We start from the raw sequence: 23,131 nt of genomic DNA, 5'->3' as shown, positions 1-23,131 counted from the left end.
TGCAAGCCATAAATCTGTATTTGACACACGCCACTGGTATTTTTAGCTGTCCAAGCAGAAGGCTTAGAGCTGCCACATAGCTGCAGCCTGCAACTACCCTCCATGGGATGCTTTTCCTTCAGGAGGAAAGGCTCCAGCTCTGCCTTATTGTTGTGTAAGGCAAAATATATGTACACCAGCATCACCAGTACATTCCTGAAGCAAAATGAAGGGCTGGGAATCTTGAAGGGATGGGTGTTGGGAAGGGTGGTTGAATCTTGTGAAGATAGGACCAGTGTGGGTTTGGTTTATAGCAGTGAACCAATGTGTGTTTTCCTGTTGCGTGACTGCTCGCTCTCCAGTTGTTTTTCCACAGCGCGGGTGTCTTGGCTGGTGATGGAATCGCAGGAATGGAAAGTCCTCTTGTGCAAGAACTGCGAGCTCCCACGGGGCAAACCCAGGATCTGCCTCTTGAGCACCCACGCCCCGTCAGCCTTGCGGTTTCCTTATCATTAAGGGATTAAGGGCAGTTATTAGGACAAACCAGAGATTAGATGTGAGATGGCAGAGCCCGGTTGAAACTTCGCTCCAAAAAGTGCCATCACCGCTGTCCTGCGAGCCCCTGGGCACGGCCCTGCCCCGAGGGGCCGGAGCGGGAGAGCTGCGCTCCGCCCCGGGGCGGACCCTGCGCTGCCGCCCCGCCCGGAGCGGGCACGGTGCTGCTCACACCCTGCATCGCACGCAGCGAGACGGGAGCGGGCGGCGGCGGCAGCAGAAACAGCGGCGCAGGATGGGGCTGGAGCTGTACCTGGACCTGCTCTCGCAGCCCTGCCGGGCGCTCTACATCTTCGCCCGGAGCAACAACATCCCCTTCGAGTTCAAGCGGGTGCAGCTGATGAAGGGTGAGCGGGGCCGGGGGCGGCGGGGAGGGGGTCCCCCTGTCCTCCCGGTGTCCCCAGCCCCAGGGTTTGCGGGTGCCCAGCTGCTCCACCCGCGGGCGCCCCGCGTCCCTTCGCCGCTCCCGGGGGAGCTGCCTGATTCCAGCCCGAGGGTGGAAGCGGGTTACTCACCGTCCCCATCAGTGCCAGATGCTGCGAGAGGGCGAGGTGGCCCTCCCGCTGCAGAGGGTTCCTGGTGCCTACACAAAACCAGAACCTAATTGTCCAGTGCACCTCTGTTTTTTAAGTAGTCCTCTCACTACCTCTGTTCCTCTGCAACAAAGAGGACTCTGCAAAGGCGTGTGGTATCTTTGAAATCGGCTCCACCCCAGCAGAAAGTGAGTCTGATAAAAGAGGCTTTTCTGAGAAGCGCTCAGGATGTGCCAGGTCTGAGGGCATTCCCCAGTTAATGGGAAACAGAAATTCAGAGGTGGGACATACATGTATGGGCGAGGACAGCCGAGGTGTGCAGTTCTTGTTCCCTAATTAAACTTCTTTAAAAAGCTTTGTGCTCCAGTAAGCAGCAGCAGCTGCTGCAGAGCAGCTCTTCTCCTCTTGGCAGGGGTTAACAGCCCCGTGGGAGGGTCCTCATGTATGAGGGTCCTCACTGCCCATGTGTCCCCATGTGCAGGCAGGGCAGGGCAGTTGGCTGTCCCTCTGGGGGTTCCATTGGGTCAGGGGGTTTGTAGCCAGGTTATTTTGAGAGGGTTGAGGGCAGACTTGTGAAGGCTGTGGAGCGAGACAATGCAGCTGCCAGTGATCTGAACATTGATAAATGAAGAAAGGAAGGTGGTTTTATTTGGGCTAAAACCAACTGATAACTGATAGGAGCCTGTCCAAGGGGTATCGTGTGTTTTCACCAAAGGATGCCCAAAGATCTGCATCTTCTTTCTTTGTAACTGAAGTTGGTAAAAACTGTCTTTCAACCTTTCCAGAGCTCTAGATTTGAAATTAAGGTAATGTGTTGGGCATAACAATACCTCAGTAAGTAATGCTTAAAAACAGTGAGAAGGCTTCTGGGGTTGAAATTGATAAAGGAACAAAAGAGGCTCCAAGTTGTGACTCAGATCTCAGGGGTGATGTGGTTTAGTCTCTGGGTGTTCCCCTGCACACCTTAGCTGTGCGTTGGTTGTACCTTGCTGTGGCTTTTCCTCCCACCTATTTCATAGCAAAAATTTTTGCAATTGTTTGTAACTGGGGGCAGGCTCATCTTGTGTCCTTACCCTTCTTTCCCAATAAATAAACTGTTGTGGTGCCACTGGTGCAAAGGAGATGGCAGGCAAGCAATGAGAGCATCAAGGAGAATGGAACAACTGGAATACAGGTATCAGGGAACTGAGAGGAAGGAAAGTGAATTAAGTCACAGTTTCCCAGTGCTCTGTGCCCCATGGCATCAGTGCCTGCTTTTGGCCAGTGCATTTAAGATGGGTTATTTGGCCAATGGAAATGCTAGAAGTGCATCCCATCCCATTCCTACAATGTGTGCACCTCCCATACCACAGGGAAGGGCTCCAGGTACCTGCAGCTGGGTTAGCTCGCCCTGGGACACAGTGTGGGAGGCCTTGCTGCACTAGTACCCATCACTGCACAGCATGTGAGGACCAGGTGAGGGAATCGATACTCAGAACTGAGCTGGTGCACTGAATGTGTCCCTTCAGAAAAGCTCCAGGGCCCCCAGTAGGGCAGGTCTCAAGGAAAGGGGTGGAAAGGGTGAGAATGGATAGAAATCACATTCAAAGGACACCTGAGAGTACCTGGAATCTTCACACTTCATCTTTTTGAAAGGGGGTGGCAGAGATGGGCTGCGAGCCAAGTGACAGGGGAATAGTCACAAATCAGGTTTGCCAGATGCTGGGAAAGCTAAAATCACTTCCAGAACATCTCCTCTGGCACACAGATTCTCAGGTGACTCACATAGCAGGACATGGCATAAGGTTAGTTACACATTAGAGAGGCTTGAATACACAGGTACACATGTGTGACTGAAGCCAGTGGTTGGAAAAGGCCAGCACAAACAAGTCACATAAAACAAGGCTTCTGGGACTGGGTTCAGACACAACGGAGCATGTTGAGACCTCAAATGAACAAAACACCTTCTCCTGTCAGATTGACTCTGCCTACCTTTCAGGGGGGACCCAGAAGATAGCTTAAAAGCAACAAATCCATATTTTCTCTGACAAAAGATATGACAAAATGCACAGGAGCTGACTGTAATGAAGTACCATCTTTATATGGAATCACAGAAATTTATTTTCATCCGAGGACTAAAAAGAGAGTTGAATATAAATTACATTATCATCCAGGAAAAAAAAACACAAACTGCTTTCTCACTGTCCATATTGGTGATGTTTCTGACAGTGAGATCCCTTTCCTCTAAGGCACTCAGTGCTCACTCTGGGTTTGTACAGGACAGGTACCTCCAGGCACAAACTTGGAGCTGATAGAGCCCTGAGTAGACAAGCACTGTTGGTATGAAAGGACTCCTAGCCATTCTGCCTGTGGTCAAGAGGTGGGTCTGGTATGCAGACAATAAGCAAGTAAGCTGATACCATAGGGCAACCCCCCTATTCACCCTGCAGCACTTATTGATTGGTTATAAGCTTGATATAAGACTGTATTTGTACAATCAAACCCAGGAACTTGAGGCCAAATGGTCCCCACAAGCATTGCAGACAAGACCTGACTATCCCTGCCAAGTAAAACTTCTCATTTCCCTCCTCAGGGCAGCACAAGACGGAGGAGTTCCGGAAGGTGAATGTCCTGATGAAGGTGCCTGCACTAAGGGATGGTTCTTTCACCTTGGCAGAGAGGTGAGGCTCAAATAAGCTCAACCCCTACCTGCAGTATTGTTTATCTCAAAGCTTGGATTCTGCCAGGGCACTGCTGGGACTCCAGCCCAGGCAGTTTTTTTTCTTCCTTCCTATTGGTTCCACTTGTACATAACAAACCTACGTTCCAAGAGAATCCTTCTAATGTAAACAACTCGAACAGCATTGATGGTGCTGCTGTTCGGAGCTACCTTGCATGTAAGCAATGTTTCCGAGCTTAAATACCTGTCCGCGTGTCCTCCTGCTCTCTGCCTGCAGCTGGAGGCTGTAGGTCAGTGCAGGAAATCTGACATAAGGCACCTGCTGCTGAATGGCCAGGCCCTGTGAAGGTCAGCTTTGGTATAAACTCATTCTGCAGCTCCTGTTTGCTCAACAGTGTCGATGGGGTAACTGTGCCAGCAGGCCGTGTTTGCCTCGCTGGGCGGATGTATCAGATAATTGCTGCCCACAAGCAGCTGGTTGAGCCAGCACAAACTCTCTCCTGTGCTGTGCCTTGCTGGCAGTTCTGTGTCCTGCACTTCTACCTGACTCGGATCAGGCTTGTGTTGCTGCTTGTCCAGCAGTGCAAAATTTGGGGGGAGGAGAAAGGATGAGGTGCTTTACTCTCAGGTGATCAGCTCACTGGTCTGTCTCGCTCTTTGGGCAGCATTGCAATCCTCCTGTACCTTGCCCAGAAGTTCAAGACTCCTGATCACTGGTACCCATCTGACCTGCAGAAAAGGGCGAGGGTTGATGAGTACCTGTCATGGCAGCACGCCAACATCCGTGCAAAGGGGAGCAAGGTGTTCTTATCAAAGGTGAGACCATCATATACCAAAAATTAAGTGCTAAGAGCTGTGAGTGCAACGGCCCACCTTTGTGCAGGGCCTTCCCGAGCAAATGTACAAGTCAGGTGACAAATTGGAACAAAACTCGATCTGGAATTGACTTGGCTGCTCAGCTGAGCCTAACTGAAGTGGCCTGAATCCCTCATGGTGCAGCCACTGCTCTCTGAGACCCAGACCAAACTCATCCTTGGTGAGCAGCTCTCACCAGACACAGCTCAGCACTTGCTGCTCGGCTTCATGGAAAGAACCAACCTCCTACTGGAAAACAAAACACAGTTGCTGGCAGATGATGCGGTCTTCCCTTGAGAGGAGTTTCTTGTGGTTGAAATTTCAGATTTCTAGGGAGGAGACAAGGAGAGGCAGGAAGTAATGAATGACATTAATGTTGACCTGGCAAGGGAGATGAGCAGTTCCAGTTGTTCTCTTGTCTGGCTGATGAGGGATCCTCAGAGGGGGGCAAAGAGAGGGTGATGACCAGGTTTGGAAGGAATCACTTAAAGAGCAACTTGTTTCTTCTCCCTGCCAGGTGCTGCTGCCTATCCTCACAGGCCAGCCACTTTCTGCAGAGAAACTGGAATTTCTTATTGAGGACCTCAATGTTGTCCTAAAGCAGTTTGAAGAGAAGTTCTTGCAGGACAAGCCCTTCATCGCAGGCAGCGAGATCTCCCTGGCAGACCTCGTAGCACTGGTGGAGCTCATGCAGGTGAGCATCAACCTGCTGCTGGGTATGTGGGTTGGGCTGTGGGCAGGCTGCTGCACCACCACCTTGGTAATGGCAGAGCTCCCTGCAGTTAACCCTTCCATGGGGTTAAGTCTTGTTCCTTTTTGACTTTGACCCTAATTAAGTTTGCCAGGGAACACCTACTCTGATGACACAGTTCTTTCTATAGAAACATGGTCAAATATGGTCAAAGAAGATAAATTATAAACTAGGCAGAGAAAGTAAAGATATTTGGAAGAGATGTGCTGGTGTGCATGAACCTCCATGTTCTGTATTAGACAGTCCTGGGGTTAACCATGGCAGAGCTGTTTGCTGCATGTCCCAGGGGACAGCAGCTGCTGAGGATGTCACCAGTTGCTTCCTATGAGCTAAGAACCAGAGATGAGCTCCACCCAATGTGATGACTGACTGCTGCCTTGAGCCAAAAGCCTATCGGTCCTTCCTTTGGTCCCATCCCTGGTAAATGCCTTTTTTGACTCACTCCCAGATGCTCTCTCTCTCCCTGCAGCCTGTAGGTGCTGGCTACAACCTCTTTGAGGAGAGGCCAAAGTTGGCGGAGTGGCGCAGGCGGGTGGAAGAAGCTGTGGGGAAGGAGCTCTTCCAGGAAGCCCATGAAGGGATCATGAACATTAAGAACTTAACCGCTGATCAGTTTGCACCTGAACTGCTGGAGAGTTTCAAGCAGCAGCTCCTAAAGCAGGTCAGCCAGAATTAGAGGATTATACTCTAATAAAATAGATTATTTTATGAAGGCTGATTGCAGTCTTTCAGCATTTCTTCTAAAAATCATACAGAAACACCGTTCCACAAAATGCACTTCCCTTTACTCACAGCCTTTCTGCAACTTAGAAGGGAACAAAAATACATTTTAAACTGCTGTGAGCTGCTTTCTCCTCTTGTGCACTGCAGCATGGGAGCTGTAGCCCTGAAGGCTTTTCTTTCATGTTCCAGCACCACTGGATCTGCTTGAGGACTGAGGTGATTCAGTCTGTGTGGAAACGGGGGCCAGTCAGAGCTTTCCAGACAAGAGCAAAGGTTTCCTGAGGGTATGGTGGAACAGACGTACCTGAAACAAGGAAAAATAATTGTAGCAGATGGTTTTCACTCTGCAAATTGAAAACACTCTGCTGGAAGATTTTTGCTCTTTAGGAAAGAGGCAGGTCAGGACCAAGTCCCTGCTGGGGACGCTGACAGGGCTCTTAGAGCACCTGGCCACTAGATGCTGCTGCATCATCTGTGGGAGCAAAGGGACACAGTGCCCAGGAGCAGGGAGCTGTGTGGGTACCCAAGGGAGGCCTCCAGCTTCTGGGAACGATGGGGTTAGTCCTGTCAATAAAATTCCTTGACCACAGATTCATATCATACTCTACAAAGAACACCCTGCACAGTGGTGAAAAGCTGCTTTTCTTGGTCAAGCTGCTGCCAACCACACAGTCCCCACTGTAAACCACACCAGTGCTCGCTCTGTTTTCCCACAGTGGCTTTGTCAGCTCAACAGAAGCCACTTAGGCCAGGCTGTGTGCACTGACAGGGGCTGTGGTGGCTGGGCCAGCACTGAGGGCAGTGGGAGCTGTGCTGGCCAGCCCTGGGTGAGCAGAGCATTCAGCATTCAGAGCTGAGTAATGCCCCAAATACAGTTAATGTTCCACTACTCTTTTGTCTCATCAGGTCCTCTAGTAAGGTTAATGGTTACATTTGCCAGGTGTTGTAGCTCTGTTTGGATTTGTAAACAGGATTTGGAAGGAAGTGGACATTGAGTCATCCTGCACACCTGTGCAGCATCCTTTACAACCTCTTGCCTGTGCCCCTTCGTGTCCCTCCTGCCTTCCTGTCCTCCTGTCCTGTGACCTTCCATTTCCAGGTACAGGCTTCCGCAAGGAGGGTTCCAGTTTGCAGAATTGTTTTTTCCCGCCTCCTGGTTCAGCTCTGGCTGTATCTGGAAGTCTGTCTGTGCTGGCTGGTTACACTGTTCACAGAGACAGCCCTGCAGAATGCTGAGGGTGAGATGTCAGCCATCTGAATGCAAGTCATGACAGTGCTCAGAAAAGGTGTAATTAGCTGCTCAAACAATCTCACGCATGTTTTCAGTTGGACCTACTGTTTTTGGGGAATGAGCCAGCTCCCTCTTCTGTGTTTGTCTCCTGAGTAAACCTGCCCTTTAGTTCAAAAGGGCACGTGAACTACAGCTTGCAACACACATGCCTGTGGGCTGAGCTATAGCAGCCAAGCAGGCTGGTCCCTTTACCTTCCGTTCCTCCAGCCTACGGGAAATCCTAAATGTGAGTGGTGAAGAGTCAGCTTTTTCCCCCAAACTTTTTCAGTTTCAGTGCTGACACATGCAGGGATATTTGTCTTCTGACCTGATTTTTTATGGGTAGGTTTGTTGAGAAGAGCCTGTCGCATGCCAATGGGTAAAGTCAATGACAGGAGCTCTCTTCTTGCCCTAAGGGTGCCTGAGCAGCAGCCCCTGACAATGCTGCCCCACTGCTCAAGTTGCCAGCAGTGCTGAGCCTCAAGAGAACGGCCTGTTTACGTTGTACCACCAACCACTTCCTTCCCTCTGTAACCTGCGGCTTTACCACAATCACCAGCTGGGCTGCTGTGCACCCTGCAATCAAAGAGGTGCCTTCGCTGCCTCACCAAGGCTGCCCAGCTTCGCTGCACTCTGCTGTTGGCACCTTTGTACTTACCCTAACTTCAAGATTCCTGACTTCCAACTTTTCCCTTTCTCGTAGAGAGCAAACTTCCTACCAGCACAATAAATGTCTCCCACAGCTTCTGCACAAGTAGAATCAGAGCAGAGAAATAATCAAAACCAAGAGCCTATTCTGCAGAGTGCTAACCCTGACAAACCTCAGACCAGGCTTGGGAGCGGAGCCTTTCCTGACACACATCTCCCTGCAGAATCTCCAGACAGGGCTGCTCTGCACGCAAACCATTGCATGAGTCAAGGTAAATAAAGTGTCTTTCTTTTCATTTTCTAATTTATGATACTTGTAGCACAAGAGCTCCATGTAAGAGTCTTGAGCCAATTTTCTGCTTGTTGGAATAAAGCACAAGTTCCTTAAATGTCACCCATTGTGTGCTCCTGCAAGGACGGCTGCCTTCAAAACCAAGCCTGAACTATGTTCAGAGCTGGCTCTCTGGTGCTCCTCCACAAAGGATAAGCACACTTGCCTCACTCCAGCCTGGTCATGGTGACAGGAAGAGATTTTAAATTGTTTTTCCCATAGTCTCTGGTCTGCTGCATGTTCATGGTGCAGTGACCAGTGGTATTTTGGGCCCTTCTATGCACATAGGACAAAGCACCTCCCTAGAGCAACTCCTTGAATGGTCACAGAGTTGTACAACAGATGCCTTGTTTCTTGCTCTAAATAGTGGAGATAAGGCAACTCATCCTTGTACTTTGCCTTTTGCTATCCCTACACCTCTGCATTTTGTGTCATTTGATCTTGTTAGGTTCCAGTTCCTAGACTGAGACCCCTGAGAGCTGCCTGCCAAAACCCAACAGGCTGTGCAAGAGTTTTGCCTGCCTTGGTGCAAGGTCTATTGTTGAGTGTCCACTCCCCTTTCACCCTGAAAAGGGAGAGGGTCACACCTCCAGTGTCAGTTTAACGTGCTGTTCGATTCAATTTGCTCAATTCTTGCCAGGGGTTATTTGGAAATAGGTGAGAGCCTGTGACTTTTAGAATAAAATGAAGCTGGGATACACAAAATGGGAGGAATAGTAAAAAAAGCAGATCCACATCCTGAGACCTTTTCTAAATTACTAAGAAATAAATTGCAGAACTTAATGCGTTTTTTCTGTCTTGTTCCTGTTCCCAAAAAGCTGACAGAGAAAATAAGGGCAGGAAAAATGGCCTTTGAGGTGATGGAGTTAAGTGAAAATACAGTGCTAGATGTACAAGCCTGGAGCCAGGAATAATCAATCAAATGGCCTATAACACAACCAGATAAAAATACCTCTTGGGTTGTGTGGGCTGTGCAGTGCAGTCAGCAAATTGAAGAAAAACTTAAGGAAGGAACATTTCCAGGAGGCACATGAAAAGATCTTTGAAGTCCAGATAGGACTAATAGATCAACTGAACCATAAATAAAGGAGCAAAGTGAACCCACACTGCTAAGGTTGCTGCACACCACGGAGATCAACAAACTCTTCACAGGGATATCTCAGAGCAGGGACATGCAACCACTGAAGCACAAAGACTTCTCAGACTATTACCTGTGCAGACCCACTTTCGCACTCCTTTTCCCCACTCCCTTAACATTTAAGATTCCTTTGTACTGAAGGAGTTTGAACTCAAGCACCTACCACAACACCTTGATCTCCAGCATATTGGTGCTGGTGCAGGTGCTCTAGAGGGTAAACTGTGCATGCAGGGGAACTGGAGGGTGTGCACAGCCCCTTTCCCTGTTCTGGCTGAGAAACTGAAAAACTCTTATGGTGTGGTTCTAAATCTGAAAGTTCTAAACCCCTGAAAGTGTTCCACTTCGTAATTTACCCAGAGCTCCCAGCTCAGTAGCTGAGCCTTCTCACCACCCTTGGTAATGATCCTCTCTACAAGAAAAAAAAGCAACTGATCCTCCAGTTCCCTCTCCCTGAGGTTCACATAGCTCTTTCCAAAGATTTGTGCAACACACAGGCTCTGTGGCACAACACTGATAAAAAGGTGTCAGCTGAGCCGAGGTGGGTTTGACTGGAGGTGACTTTGCTCTAAGTGGTTCAGCTGCTCTATCTCCCAGAGTCCCAGAAGTCCCTGTACTCAGCCAGCACGTCACCTTCCCTGAATCACACAGCTGTGAAATGCTGCAGGCCCAGTGCAAGGGCTTGAACTGAGTCTAAGCTCTTTAGTTCTCCTCCACTTGCGTGGAAATCTGAAGTGACACATACCAGGGAGAGCAGAAAGTCACTTTGAGTAAGTATGCAGATGTAACGCCTGCAGAGAAATCCTCCACGCTTCACTGCCATTCAGGTGTCACCTCGCAGGACTGGGCAGAGACTATGTGACCAAAGAATTATGTTCTGAACCGAAAACCATCCAGAGATCTGGCAGTGTGAGATTAATGCTGGGTTAGAGGACGTTGTGCAAAGGCCTTGTCTGCAGAGTGGCACATCCCTGCAGAGCTGTGTTACCAGAACAAGCATTTACCTTCTAAGAGCCATGGTGGGATGCTGAGGGTGAGAGCAGCTCCTGAGCCCCTTTGGTGCCAGCCAAGGCTGCAGAGGGGAATGACAACCCCTGCTCTCTCAGTGCTTAGTGCCAGCCTCTCTTTTGAGGCTGGCAACTGACCGTTACTCGCAGTTTATCTCTCACGTTACCTTCCTTTCCTGAAGGAAAATTAATAGGCACGGTGCCAGCCCCAGCGGGCCAGGGCCGCTTGACGGTGGGATAGGGAACTCTGTGCCCTCTGCCCAAATTCCAGCCGCGCCTTCCCGCCCCTGCCACGGCCGAGGGGACTCTCCTGGGCTTCTCCGGCATTATCCAGACCGCACCCCGCAGGAAGCTGGCGCCCCGCCGTCTCCCCACGGCTCACACCCAGCTCCCTCCGGCTCCGTGCCCCGCACAGCCACCGCCCCCCGCCCGGCGGGGCCCGGGGAAGGGAGGAGGGGAGGGACGGAGGGCACCTCCCGCCCGGCGCGGCTCGGCCCCCGCCGGCCCATGCGGGGCGGCTCCGGGCGGCCGCCGGCAGAGCCGCGGCAGCTCCGCTCGGAGCGGGTCGGGTCGGGATGGGGCTGGAGCTGTACCTGGACCTGCTCTCGCAGCCCTGCCGCTCCATCTACATCTTCGCCCGGAGCAACAACATCCCCTTCGAGTTCAAGCACGTGGAGCTGTTCAAAGGTGGGACGGGCGCGCTGCCCCGGGGCAGAGCGGGGCCGGGGCGGGCGCAGCCCGGTTGGGGCGGCGGGCTCAGCCCCTCTCTTGGCTCTTGGCAGACTCGGTGCTGGGGAAGAGGCCGGCGGCGGGGAGCGGCGCGGAGCAGCCCCGCGCAGGTGAGAACAGGGCAGGGCACGGGAAGGTCCCCGCGGCGGGCACCGAGCCTGTCCCCGGGCGGGGAGGGGACAGGCGCTGTTCCGGGGCGCTGGAACGCGATCCCCGGGCGGGGGCCGGGCTGAGCCCTCCTGTGCGGGCCCGGACCTGCGGCGGGTTTGCTCTCCCGGCCCCCGGGGGAGTCCCTTCGCCTCCCGGCAGAGGAGCAGCAGCGTGTCCTTCGGCCTGGAGGGAGGGAAGGACGAGCTGCCGGGGTCACCCGAGTGATGCTGAATCCGTGCGCTGCCCAGGGGCATTGAACGCAGTGGTTTGACCGTGCGACTCCTGTTCCCAGAGCGGTCTCGTAGATTCGCTGCATCTATTTTTGTGGATCACCAAGGAATGTTCCTCCAGCCATTTCTAGCAAATTAGTCACAGTGACAGCCGAGAAGTGCTCTGGGAATGCTGTACTTTGCAGAAACACTCAGATGTTTGGGCTCGCCCAACTATATAACTATTGCCCAGTTACATTTTGCATTTTCCTAGTAAACTGTTGCTTTTGTGCACAAGGCAAAGCATAGTACTTGGAAATCCTTAGCTGAGGACATGATTAGGCAGGGACATGACTGACAAATAGACTGGAGTTTTTTCCTTTCTATTTCTGTAAAATCTTGTCCACTGCTCTTTTCATTCAGCAATGTCTCCTTCTTTCTACTATGACTTACACGTAAGAATTCCTTGTGTATGCAGCCTGCCTTGCTTTTTTTACAGTGTAATAATTTCCTTGTTAAAATTACTCCTCAAAGCCCAACAATACACACAGTGTATATATCTATATATTCTTGAGGGACACCAAGATCTAATTACACCAGATAAAACTGATGTTAAACAGAACCATAAGTCAAGTCAACATCACAGGAATGATAAAGATAGGCCACCTAATACCACTAAACAAAAAGGCTGGCTCTGCTGGCTGGAAGAGAGGCAGAAGCTTAAACTCTGTTAAACAGCAAACACAAATATTGGTCTCTGTTTTCACACAATAAGCAGTTGGTCCCAATGAAGCTGCCTGCACTTAGTGTTCACACCAAGGCGTTTGCCAGTTCTCAGCTCAGTCACAGAGTCTTGGCACGGGTCTTTTATTCTGTGTATAAAGACTTTGTACAAAGCAGAGCACACGAGGTGCCATCTCTGGGCTGTGGTGCAGGCTGTGTTACACACACCGACCTACTGCCCAGCCTGATGTAATGACATGTTAGTCCCATCAGGGAACAAGTATGCTCAGTATTCCTGCTAGGACTGCTGTATGATGAAAGCTGGCTGAAATCTGGTTCAGGCTGCCCTCATCCACTGCTTACTTCTCATGTCCTTGTTTCTTAGTTTCCTGCTACTTTGGATAATAAACACAGACAGCAGGACAACGACTGGGTCTGACAAGGGAGTGCTCGTTAGCTTGAAGCATTACTGACTGGAAATTTTCTGCTGCTTTTTTCCAAGGACCCCCTGACTACTTACCAGATCTCACCAGAGCTGGGTGTGTGATGACCACTGGCCTTTGGAGCCCTTCTAAAACCACAGGACCAAGCACCTTCTCCAAGCAACTCCTTGCATGACAATAGATTACAAAAATTTGCCTTGCTGTTTCTGTGATACAAATCATGTGTGTGAGGCACCTTGTACTTGGCCTGCTGGCTTGATTTTTGGGGATTTTTATATTCAATTTTCTCAATTATTAGGCTTAACTTGCACTTTCTGTCTAGCTCTTATTCTTAAGAAGCTCTGTCTTCCTGCCTCTCCCGACAGTGCTGCCTGGTTCTGCACATGGAGCCTCTTACCCAGCTAAGCTGGAGGCCACCATCACAGCAGGTAGCCAGAAACTTTTCCCACTGAGATGGAACACATGGGTTTGAATCCCTTCAGACAGCAGATGGATGTGAACCTTAGGCTCTAATAAAGCTACTTACACTGGAATTTAAAAAAAATACTTCTCAAAGAAACAAGGTAGAGGCTAGTCAGCTAGAAAGGAAAACAGAGTGGTAATGTCTGCTCTGCTTGATTTGCCTCATTATATGAAATCTATATAGGGAAAGGAGTCTGTAATTGTAATGCAGCTACCTGCCTTCTCCCACCCCTTCCCAAACCACATGCAAACAAATTTGATAGTCCAGAGGGTGGTTTTATTTCCTGGTGACTTATTTCCTGCTGCACATTTGTCCAGTAAAGCAGACACTGTCACTGCCTCCAGAATGGGAGCAAACAGTTCTTGGGGATGGAGATCACTGTTAGTTAAGACCCCTTCTTTTTTTTTATTTTTTTTCTCCCTCCTCCTTCTAAGGAGCACTTAAAACAAGCAAAGCACACAAATTCCTCAGAGCTTTTCTGCTCAGGTGTTCCTGGACTGTTGTACAATTCCCTGGCAATTTAACTGCTGACTGGCAAGAGCAGTGCCAGCAGCAGGAAACTGAAATTCTGATTAGATGGTGGGCTGTTGATGCCTCCAGGGGACTGTGGAGTTTAAATTCTTATGGGATGGTGTCTTCTTCCTGCGTTTTCCTGTCAGAGGTAGGCTGACATGCAGAGTCAGGTGTAGCACAGAGTCAGGAATAATAAAGGTGGAGATGTCTGAGCTTCCTTGCCCCTGGCAAATGTCCACATCTGGCTTATTTTATGAACCTACAGCTGTACTGCTGGCACTCATGTTTTTCCAGTCAAAAACTTTGGAAACATCCTCAGCTACATGTCTGCTGAGGGATCAGCTCTGTTGACAACATTTACTTTCTTTGTAAGTGCTCGATTCCCTCTACTTTTCAGGGATAAACAAACAGGAGAAAGATTTTGCTCAGTGTGTCTGTTATCCAACTGGGTTCTCTTTGGTTGATCAACCACTACAGTGATCTCTGGGGGCACAGGGCTTTTCAGTTGCTTTCCATCATGATCATCCTAGCTAGAGTCACCCACATTTACAAACTGCAGGAAAATTACTTTGTTTTGGTGGTGCCTGTCAGAACAGGACCAGGAGTAGCAACCATCTGTTCTCATTAGGATGTTCTGTATGCAAACTCAACTTTCCCAGACCCTGCTTCCTTGGCAAATATTAGGCATTTTGTAGGTGCTCAGTTGTCCTCATCCTAACTTCTGTCTTTTTTCCCTCTGTCTCTAAAGCCATAGGACACATTGTTCTCAAGACAAGTCAGCTGTTCTGTTTTATCTGCAATGGTGTTTTCAATAGCAGCACCTTCATTGTGTGCTCTAAGTGCCTCTCAGGGGGTGTTTTTTGTCAGTAAGTTTTGCCAGTATCCTGGTCCCTGAGTCAAGCAGTAGAACTCCTGTACAGAAATGTGAACTGCTCCATGCTGCAGGCCCAGCCTGAGCCGACTGCCCTCTACAGACAGCTCTTACACTGACTCTTCCATTTCATTACCTTTTAATTGTGAAATATGACCATATCAGGAAAACCTAACACAGGTCACTGATTGTCCAGTTGGCTGCAGGTATCTCATTTATCATTCACTGACAGATACACTTCTAACCTCAGCCTTGTCTGTTCATGTTCTTAGGGCCATCAAATAGCCAAGGCACTGGCAAAGTCAACCTCTTAAAGAAAGTACCAGCACTGAAGGACGGAGACTTCACCCTCGCAGAATGGTAAGAACTCAGTCCTTAGACTTCCTTGGGTACCAGCAATCTGTGCTGCATTTAGAAAATGTCATTCCCATGGAATGATTAAGGATCACAGAATATATGAACGTGTTGGTTATTTTTAATAGTATAACCTCATTTGATCTCTTTCCATTTTCTGTTTGAAGTATCTTTCAGAATGTAAACAATTCAGCTGACTTAGCTTCTTGATCTCACCCTGAATGCACTTACCTCAAAATGGGATTATAAACATTTCTGGGAAATGTTTAAAGCTTATAAAAATTCCTTTCACCCTCAGAAAAGAAAAACCCTTTTACTCTAGGAAAGAATTCTGTTTATCTGCATTAGTCATAAGGCTGACTGAACACCTACAGAGACAAAATTTAGGCTTTACATTAAAAGACTAATATGGAGACTGGTTAATGGTGTCATAATACTGAAATAATTGAACTATAGTAGTACCAGGATAGTAGAGGGGTCTGCATTTTCTTCCATTTTGTCAGCACATTTTCTGTGGCATTTTTATTTGTAGTAACAGCCTAAGTATTGTTGCAGACGACTAAGATACCTTTCCATCTGACTCCTCCTGCCAGTTAGTGGAAGTATAAACATCTGGACAAACACAAAAAGATTCTGTAGTGTTTCCTTGCTGGGCTTTCCACAGACTTCAGTGGAAGCTGCAGGCTAGAGACAGGCCTGATGAAAAGGCAGCATAACCCATTAGAGAGTTTTGTACACAAGCACATAAACATGTGTAGGTCTTGGAGAGATGGGTCAGATGATAATGGAGATTTATTGTTTGTTTACCCCAGTACTGTCCAGCAGCACCACAGAACTGTGATTTTCCAGCAGGTTAAAGTTTTTGTGGGAACTAAGGTGATTAAGGGCCATCTCTGATGTCAACACGAATTAGATGCCTTTATATGATCCCTGGACTCCACTGGAAATCCTGATCTGAATACTTTTTGGTGGGAGCAGCAAGTTCAGAAGGAGCAGGAGAGGGAGCTTAGGTGAGAGCACTCTGCATCACAACTGCCTGACCCCTTTCTTGTCTCCTGTTGATGTGTGAGCAGCACTGCCATTCTGCTGTACCTGAGTCGAAAGTACAACACTCCCGACCACTGGTACCCATCAGACATACAGAAACGGGCCCAGGTAGATGAATACCTCTCCTGGCATCATGCCAACATCCGGGCTAATGCTCCTAAGACCATGTGGATCAAGGTAAGGAGACTGACTGTTCAAATGTGAGTGATGTTTGCCTGTGAGAATACTGAGCATTTGAACACCCCCAGTCTGGAGGGAGTTTGTCCTGCTGAAACAACAGACCTGGGCCATTCCCAGCCGAGAGGAGCTGTCTGATCAACACCAGGATTTGGCAAAAGCAGCTCTGGCCATTTTGGTTTTTTTCCTTGAAGTACATCTGGTACAGAACATCTCGAACCCAACAGAATTCCATTGCCTGGATTTGTGAATGAATATATAACCAACTGGGTATTGCCTCCAGGGGCCTCCCCCTCACTGCACAGCTGTGCAGAGCGTGCACATCAGCAGAAGTTTGGCTTTGGTGAGCGTGTACTTTGTTGCTGGAAGCAAAGAGACTTGCTGTTTTCATACAAATCCCTGCAGCCCCATCAGGGTAGAAATCCCAAAGGAGCCTTCTGCTTCCAGTACACTTAGGTACTGGGCTCAGGGACAGAGAGAAGAGAGACTCAGAAGTGCAGATTTTCCTTATTCAGCGTAGTCAGGTCAATACACATTTAGGCAAAATTAAAAGAATTACCCCGAGGCAGAAAGTTATTTAGTATCAGATGGTTTTGCTGGACACCTATTTCAAGCCAACTCACAGTTAATGCAGCTATCCTCAGAGAGACCCAGGTGCAAATATAGCCCTGCAAGTACAGCTGTGGTATGGAATCTCAAATGAAATCATAACTGCTAGTGAACAGGTAAGAACTTCCCTCCTCAGCTGTAAAGTTTGCCCTTGTTTGTGCCTAACAAAGCATATCAGGACTCATTTAGCTTCTTGATTTATTGGCATTTAATTTGTTGGCTATAGAGTACAGAAAAACAATTCAAATATGAGTCAGATTCATACAAGAAGCAGTTTCTTCCAGCCTCTGCAGGCTGTTACTGCACTGCTCTAAGGGAAAGAAATCCAACTACTTGCTGCAGATGATTAGATAACCCACATGCAGAAAAGGTCCTCAGAATAACTGAAAATATGGAAACATATAAAGCCACCAGGTAATAGAAGCATATGAGCTAGAAATGGGAGAAGACAGACTGCCCTGAGATAAAGAAAAGGAAGAAGATGCTGTTTCAAGTGATTTTATCCAGAGATCCCATCATGGATAACTGGAATCACTGAGGAAAAGAACTGGCCATGAATTTTCTGATGAAATAGGTTCCACATGTATTTGGCCAAAATCATGGCTTGGATTAAGCAATCTCAGCTTGCACTGTTGAATATACTTGCAGTAAGTAGAAATTCAGTCAACTTGCACTGATTGAAATTTGTATCTTTAATTTTGATTCTCTAAATAAACTGTATTTCTTTAGCTGTGGAAGGTGAAGGCAGCGTAGTTGTGAAACACCGTGGGCTCTGGTGGTGGGTATACCCCTGTGAGCAGCTAAAAATATCTTGGAAAGGCAACTACCCTCTGTGCCAGCAAGTCTGTGGAGACACAAGGACTGCAGTTATGTGATTGCTCTGGAAAAGTTTTTAGTGGTTTAAAGAGTGGTGCTTGGGAGGCCACAGAAAGGCTGGTGTAAAAATGGTGTTGTCACACAGAGGAAGCCATTTCTGCCTTTCCAGCCAGTCCCTCCAGCATTCTAGTCCCTCCCCACACTCCTGCCACTGCCACCACCATTCCCTCCTCTCTGTCATCCTGTGGGACAGGCAGCTGCCTCCAGCACCCAGTTCCATGGCCAGGGTGGCTGGTGGGCAGGCAGCTGCTGACCTGCCTTGGCTGGCTGGTGAAACAGAGGATGTAGCAGGGGTGAATATGGCAGAGATTTGTCTTCCCCTGGAGCTGTTGCCCACTTTTCTTTTGTAACCCAGCAGGGTGGAGTGGGAGGGTACAACTGCCAGGGACAAAATGAGATGAATCCTTGATTTAGTTCTGCACATTGCTGCTGATTAGCTGGAGTTCAGGTCAGCCCCTTTGGCCTGTTCCTGTGCTCTCTGTCCATGAGCTACTTGGAGCTGTAGCAGTCCATGAAGCTCCACCATCATCCCCTCCTGTGGCTTTGCTGCAGGATCACTGTTGATCATGAGTAGTTCATGGGGTGTAACTGAGATTACTACGATTGGATCCGTGAGAAGTGGCCAACTGTACTTTTAAGTCCCTTCTCTCCTCAGGTGCTGATTCCCCTCTTCACAGGGCAGCCACTGCCCTCTGAGAAGCTGCAGGAGGTCATGGAGGGGCTGTCCACTTCCCTGAAGCAGTTTGAGGAGAGGTTTCTGCAGGACAAGGCTTTTATCATCGGGAGCGAGATCTCCCTGGCAGATCTTGTGGCCATTGTGGAGCTGATGCAAGTGAGTGGTGGAGTTTGGTAAGGAAGTGTCAGCACAAGGGAAAACAGATGCTGCTGGGCAGGGAGGGTGCAGCATGTGGTAACAGTTCAGTAGAAAGCGGAGTGAGGGCATATCTCAACAGAACTAGCCCAAAACAATAGGGAGAATATGGGAGTGGGTTTAGAACACACAAACAAAAAAAAAGCTGGCTGCAACAGATCTCTTTTGTTTCTCTTCTCTAACAATACCTCTTCTTCATTCTTTATCATGACTCTCCAGAGAAAGAGGTAATATATTTAAGTGAGAAGCAATAGCAGACAGGTCTGATGAAATAAAAAACAATATAGGAATATTTTTATCATTCAGAAATATGGCACTTGCCCATGCCACGTCTGGAAGATGCAAGAATTAGTCTCAGACAGAGGCAGTCAAATTAAATCTGTTACAGACTGGTTGTTCTTTGTCAGACCTGTCCTGCAAACTGTGCAGTGGTCCCTGGAACTGCCAGCCCACCACACCTTCAATGCTGTGGCTGAAAATCACTCACAGTACATGGTAGTCACCTCTGCTGCTCATAACAGCTCTTTCAGCACTCAAGAATTGACTTGTAGATGCCTTTTAAAATACAGTTTAGCTTCTGTGTTCCCTAGGTAGGTACACCCAACCAGAGGAGATTGCCCTCCTTCCTACAGCTCCTCTATGAACACTTCATTTTTTTTCCTTTATCTGTACCTCAGGGTACACTTTTGGTGCCTGTTGTCTCGGTGAAGAAGTGACTGCCCAAAGCCTCACTGTTGCTCTCTCCCCTTTCTGCAGCCTGTTGGAGTTGGTTGTGACATCTTTGAGGACAGACCCAGGCTGATGGAGTGGCGCAGGCGGGTGGAGGATGCTGTGGGGAAAGAGCTTTTCTTCCAAGCCCATGAGATGATCCTCAATATCAAAGAACTGAGCAACATTCAGATTGATCCACAGCTGAAAGAGCAACTGGCACCTGTGCTGATGAAGATGTTGAAATGAATTAACCTATCCTACCATTTTTCCTGCCTCTTTTTTCTTTTTTTTTAACTTCTTCTCTGACCTCCAGTTCTACATGTAACTGAAAAGAGCACTGTAATTCTAACACAGAAATTGCAGAGTGTTTCCCTCCTGGCCAGGCCTTTCTTGTATCTTTGGGGGTGGAAGCTGGGGAAGGTTTAAGAACTGAAACATTAAATTTATACAGAAGGCTGAGGCCCTACAGGTCACTTAATATGCATCTGGATTTTATTTAAGAGTCAGTCTTTTCAGCAATGCTAGAGACAAGAACGGTATTTCCTGACAGAATCTGAGCCAGCCTATAAACTGGGAACATTAGAGAACTCAAGAGGATGAGGATTGTTTTCACGAGTTTTTAACATTTACACTGCAAAGTGTGCCTAATCCTCATCTTCCAGCACATGTCTGCACAGGCAATTACAGCACAAAACTGCTTCACAAAAGTGGAAAAGAATTTGATTTTTTTTTCTGAAGTTTCTTATTTCTGAGGCATCTTGCTTGGCTGTCCATGTACATTCCACAGTTCTAGCTGCCTTTAGGTTCCTGTGAGAAATTTCTTTGTATTCCTCTACAACTGTGAATCTTTATAATTCTTCAGTTTAACCATTGCTTTTGATTTCTGAAAGCCTGGGTTCCCTTGGTGCTCAGTCTGCCAGTACAGGTGTGGCAGGGGCTGTTCTTGGAGATCTGTGCAGGAAAGACCAAGTCACTTCAACAGGCTGGTGGTGGCCACAGCCTTGGAATCATTGCCTGCCTAAAATACCATGTTGATATTATAGAGGGAGTACTCTGAAAGAATGCATTCACAGTGATTTCTTGAAAGAATATGTAACAGCAAACAAATGATTTTTTTTTCTGTGGTAATACTGTAATAGCAATCCACATTTCTCCTAGAAAATGGATAGGGGGAATAAATGCAGACAGGGAATAAGTGCAGACCTGCTCTTCTGAGACTGTTTTGGATGGAAGTTCACCAAGTAAGTCACCCTGTGCATCTGAAGTAATAAGAGAGATTTTGTGGCATTGAGCAACATATGCCTCACAATAAAAGGGCAGAGAGTTGTTTTGCAGCTTTTGGGCTCTTTTCCTTGGCTGTTTGTTTCGGGTTAGCTGTAGCTCAAATACAAAATCCTTTTGTACTGCAGCACAATTTATGAAGTAAAACTGAGCGAATCCAACCATTTCTAGTTTCTTCAGCTGAAAATAACAAATTGTAAAGGATACAGAAATGGTGGAATATACATATGTGTATTTCCCTTCATAAGTAGTTGCTGCCCTTGAACCTTACCCTGAAATCTTTGCCCAAGAACTCTTCCTGTAAAGACTAAGACGAAATGAGTAATTAATTCAGGAGTTGCTTCTCTGTTTGGGTTTTTTCCCAGTAGTACCATGTCTTGGCTGGTGACACTTTTGCTGGCAAGTTCTATAAAAGCTGATGTGTTTTCATGATGTTTTTCACTAAGGTTTCAATTCTAGATACTGTCTAATCCAGAGCCCAGAGAGATCTTTAAATTCCCTGTCTGAAAAGAGAACTCATTTGTATACTTCAGCTTGCATTAGCAGGAGATTTTGTTTTGTGATTATGTTCTCCATGAAGTCAAGAGACTTGACTGAAGACCCTCTCTGGAGGGAGGTCGATTTCCCTACTGGAAATAGGCACATATTTATTCCCACCCTTCCTTTCTTCCCAAAGATGAGCTGAATAATATGTTTTTATTGATGCTTTATTCACATAATATTGTCCACAACTGACTTAAATTTTAAATGGGAAGTGGTTGATTTTTTTTTTATAATATTGAGAGTGGAATCATGAAGTGGATGATGAGACTGCAAATGTCTGCAGGAGAGAAAAAACTCATCATTTTCCAAAGGCTGAGCATGTTTGAGACTATTTGCTGCTGTGCTGTCCTGTCTTGGTTGTTCATCCCCCTACAAGCATTTTAATTGCCTGATCCGAGACAGAAACAATAAAACAAATGTGTTTAGTTTAATAAAAGCTCTGTGAGACCATGAACAATCTGCCATTCACACGGTGAACCATCAAGAGCAAAGGACAATGCATATCTTGAAAGATGTTTGTGACAGTCCCCCGTCCAGTTCTAATTACTGACATCTGATACTTAAATCTTCTTTCCCTTTAGAGGCCTTCTGATATACTGGTGTCTTATCACATGGGGGTTTTGTGGCAATGAAATTGGAAGAGATTTTTGAAGGATTATGAGAAAGAGATATTTGAAGGAATGTGAAAAAAATAGAAAAATGGAACCTAAAAGACATCTTCCCTCGAGTCATTGACACCCAGCAAACAGGCAGGGGTGGGCTTGCACCCAGGATTTGCAAGGTGGCTGAGTACCCCCACTGCCTTTGTTTTGGTGACAAACTCAGGACCATCTATTTACAAGATTATACATTTCTATAGATTTGCCCTGCAATCTAACTTTTTGGGGTAGTTTCTTTTGCTGATTTCCTGGATTTAAAGGGAACATCTGTATTATTGCTTATCGCCGCAAGCAGCCACCCCCTGCCAGCCTGCAGTACTCCCTCCCCTCTCCCTTTGGGTCTCTCACTTCACAGTCTCTCTCCTAGAAATCTTTTTCCAGACTTATTCCTGGCTGGTTTGTACACACGGCCCCTTGTGCCAGTATTGTCTTCATTAGCAGCAGTGAAGGCCAAGCAATTCCCTCAGCAAAAAAAATGAGCAATCCCATCAGTTTTCATTAGCATTGTCTAGGACTGTGGAAACTCAAGAAGTCACATTACACAGGACCAATTTTCACAACAGTTCTGTGCCTTAAACAAGATGACTTTTCAGTCAAGCTGGTTCATAACCCCTTGCTGTAAATGAGCACATGGAACCTCACTGGACAGTAGCTCAGGTTCTGAGAAACCTCCGATCTCTAGTTAAGACACCTCTGATCTGCAGATTAGGCTGTCCCTGCGAGCCAGCCTGCTGGGGTCACTTTTATCAACTCAGGAGCTCAAAGTCATGATTTCTCAAAGTCCTGGTAATTAATACATAGCGGATAAAGGAGTAAACCTCTCTGCTTGCTTTTTAATTTCTTGTGGTGCTGGTTGTTCCGAGAAATCACTGTGCTTCCGTTCTCAACCTTCCCTGCACAGACAGGTGCAGAGGTGCCTGTTGCAGTGACCTGAAATGTCACAAAAGGACTGTCACAAAACTCATTCTACCCAGGGAGATGTGTGAGGTCTCACAGCCTCCAATGCATATCCCAGCACGGCACATGGTAAACCCCAAAGGCCCGAGAGCCAGCTGGTGCAGCTGCGGCGGAGCACAGAAAGCCCTGAGCCCTGCCTGGCGCCGGCAAAGGGCGAGGGGCACGGGGAGGGCAGATCGCGCACGGCGCTGCTGCGGGCGGCCCGGGGCCGAGCCCGCCCCCGCCGGGGCACCGTTGCCCGGGGGCGGAGCAGGGGCCGGGCCGGGGGGGTGCAGGTTCGGGGCCGCGGTGGGAGCAGCGCGATGCCGTTCGTGGAGCTGGAGACCAACCTGCCGGCCGAGCGGCTGCCGCCGGGGCTGGCCCAGACCCTGTGCGCTGCCACCGCCGACATCCTGGGCAAACCGGCCGAGGTGAGCGCGGGGCCGGGAGCGGCGGGGCCGGGAGCGGCGGGGCCGGGAGCGGCGGGGCCGGGAGCGGCGGGGCCGGGAGCGGCGGGGCC

At 48.3% G+C, this 23,131-nt stretch overlaps 3 protein-coding genes across 6 annotated transcripts in view; all 3 read left to right on the top strand.

Moving 5' to 3' along the window:
• Positions 1–693: 693 nt before the first annotated feature.
• LOC113955761 (glutathione S-transferase theta-1-like) lies at positions 694–9,064 on the top strand. Of its 3 annotated transcripts, XR_003530651.1 has the most exons (7): positions 694–881; positions 3,640–3,727; positions 4,392–4,542; positions 5,099–5,275; positions 5,802–5,993; positions 8,029–8,245; positions 8,760–9,058. XR_003530651.1 is itself a non-coding variant. In XM_027661585.1 (6 exons), exons 1-6 carry the CDS (start codon positions 770–772, stop codon positions 8,053–8,055), a joined length of 747 nt encoding a protein of 248 aa, XP_027517386.1. In that variant the 5' UTR covers positions 694–769; the 3' UTR covers positions 8,056–9,064. The 3 variants fall into 3 exon arrangements, 2 of the variants coding, with proteins under 2 accessions (XP_027517386.1, XP_027517387.1); XM_027661585.1 differs by having other exon boundaries at positions 8,029–9,064; XM_027661586.1 differs by lacking the exon at positions 8,760–9,058 and having other exon boundaries at positions 8,069–8,267.
• Positions 9,065–10,992: 1,928 nt separating this feature from the next.
• Positions 10,993–20,526, top strand: LOC113955760 (glutathione S-transferase theta-1). 2 transcript variants are annotated; one of them, XM_027661583.1, is made up of 6 exons: positions 10,993–11,133; positions 11,229–11,285; positions 14,820–14,907; positions 15,975–16,125; positions 18,266–18,442; positions 19,238–20,526. In XM_027661583.1, the coding sequence occupies exons 1-6, from the start codon at positions 11,022–11,024 to the stop codon at positions 19,436–19,438; spliced, it is 786 nt and encodes a 261-aa protein (XP_027517384.1). In that variant the 5' UTR covers positions 10,993–11,021; the 3' UTR covers positions 19,439–20,526. The 2 variants fall into 2 exon arrangements, with proteins under 2 accessions (XP_027517384.1, XP_027517385.1); XM_027661584.1 differs by lacking the exon at positions 11,229–11,285 and having other exon boundaries at positions 10,996–11,133.
• Positions 20,527–22,891: 2,365 nt separating this feature from the next.
• Positions 22,892–23,131, top strand: part of DDT (D-dopachrome tautomerase) — a 2,711-nt gene continuing 2,471 nt past the window's right edge. Inside the window, exon 1 of the mRNA XM_027661645.1 lies at positions 22,892–23,042. Coding sequence (XP_027517446.1) covers positions 22,935–23,042 — 108 coding nt within the window. The 5' untranslated portion in view covers positions 22,892–22,934. The remainder of the gene's footprint in view (positions 23,043–23,131) is intronic.

The sequence above is a fragment of the Corapipo altera genome, unplaced genomic scaffold (assembly GCF_003945725.1).
Source record: "Corapipo altera isolate COAL_440 unplaced genomic scaffold, ASM394572v1 150, whole genome shotgun sequence".
Taxonomy (NCBI): Eukaryota; Metazoa; Chordata; class Aves; order Passeriformes; family Pipridae; genus Corapipo; species Corapipo altera.
Note: the sequence above shows the minus strand (reverse complement) of the source record. Positions and strands in the feature narration are given on the sequence as shown.

Coding starts and splice junctions, on each gene's coding strand:
- LOC113955761 (XM_027661585.1), top strand. CDS start 770: ATGGGGCTGGAGCTGTACCTGGACCTGCTCTCGCAGCCCTGCCGGGCG. Junction 4,543..5,098: donor GCAAGGTGTTCTTATCAAAG/GTGAGACCATCA, acceptor TCTCCCTGCCAG/GTGCTGCTGCCTATCCTCAC. Junction 5,276..5,801: donor CACTGGTGGAGCTCATGCAG/GTGAGCATCAAC, acceptor CTCTCCCTGCAG/CCTGTAGGTGCTGGCTACAA.
- LOC113955760 (XM_027661583.1), top strand. CDS start 11,022: ATGGGGCTGGAGCTGTACCTGGACCTGCTCTCGCAGCCCTGCCGCTCC. Junction 14,908..15,974: donor GACTTCACCCTCGCAGAATG/GTAAGAACTCAG, acceptor ATGTGTGAGCAG/CACTGCCATTCTGCTGTACC. Junction 18,443..19,237: donor CCATTGTGGAGCTGATGCAA/GTGAGTGGTGGA, acceptor CCCTTTCTGCAG/CCTGTTGGAGTTGGTTGTGA.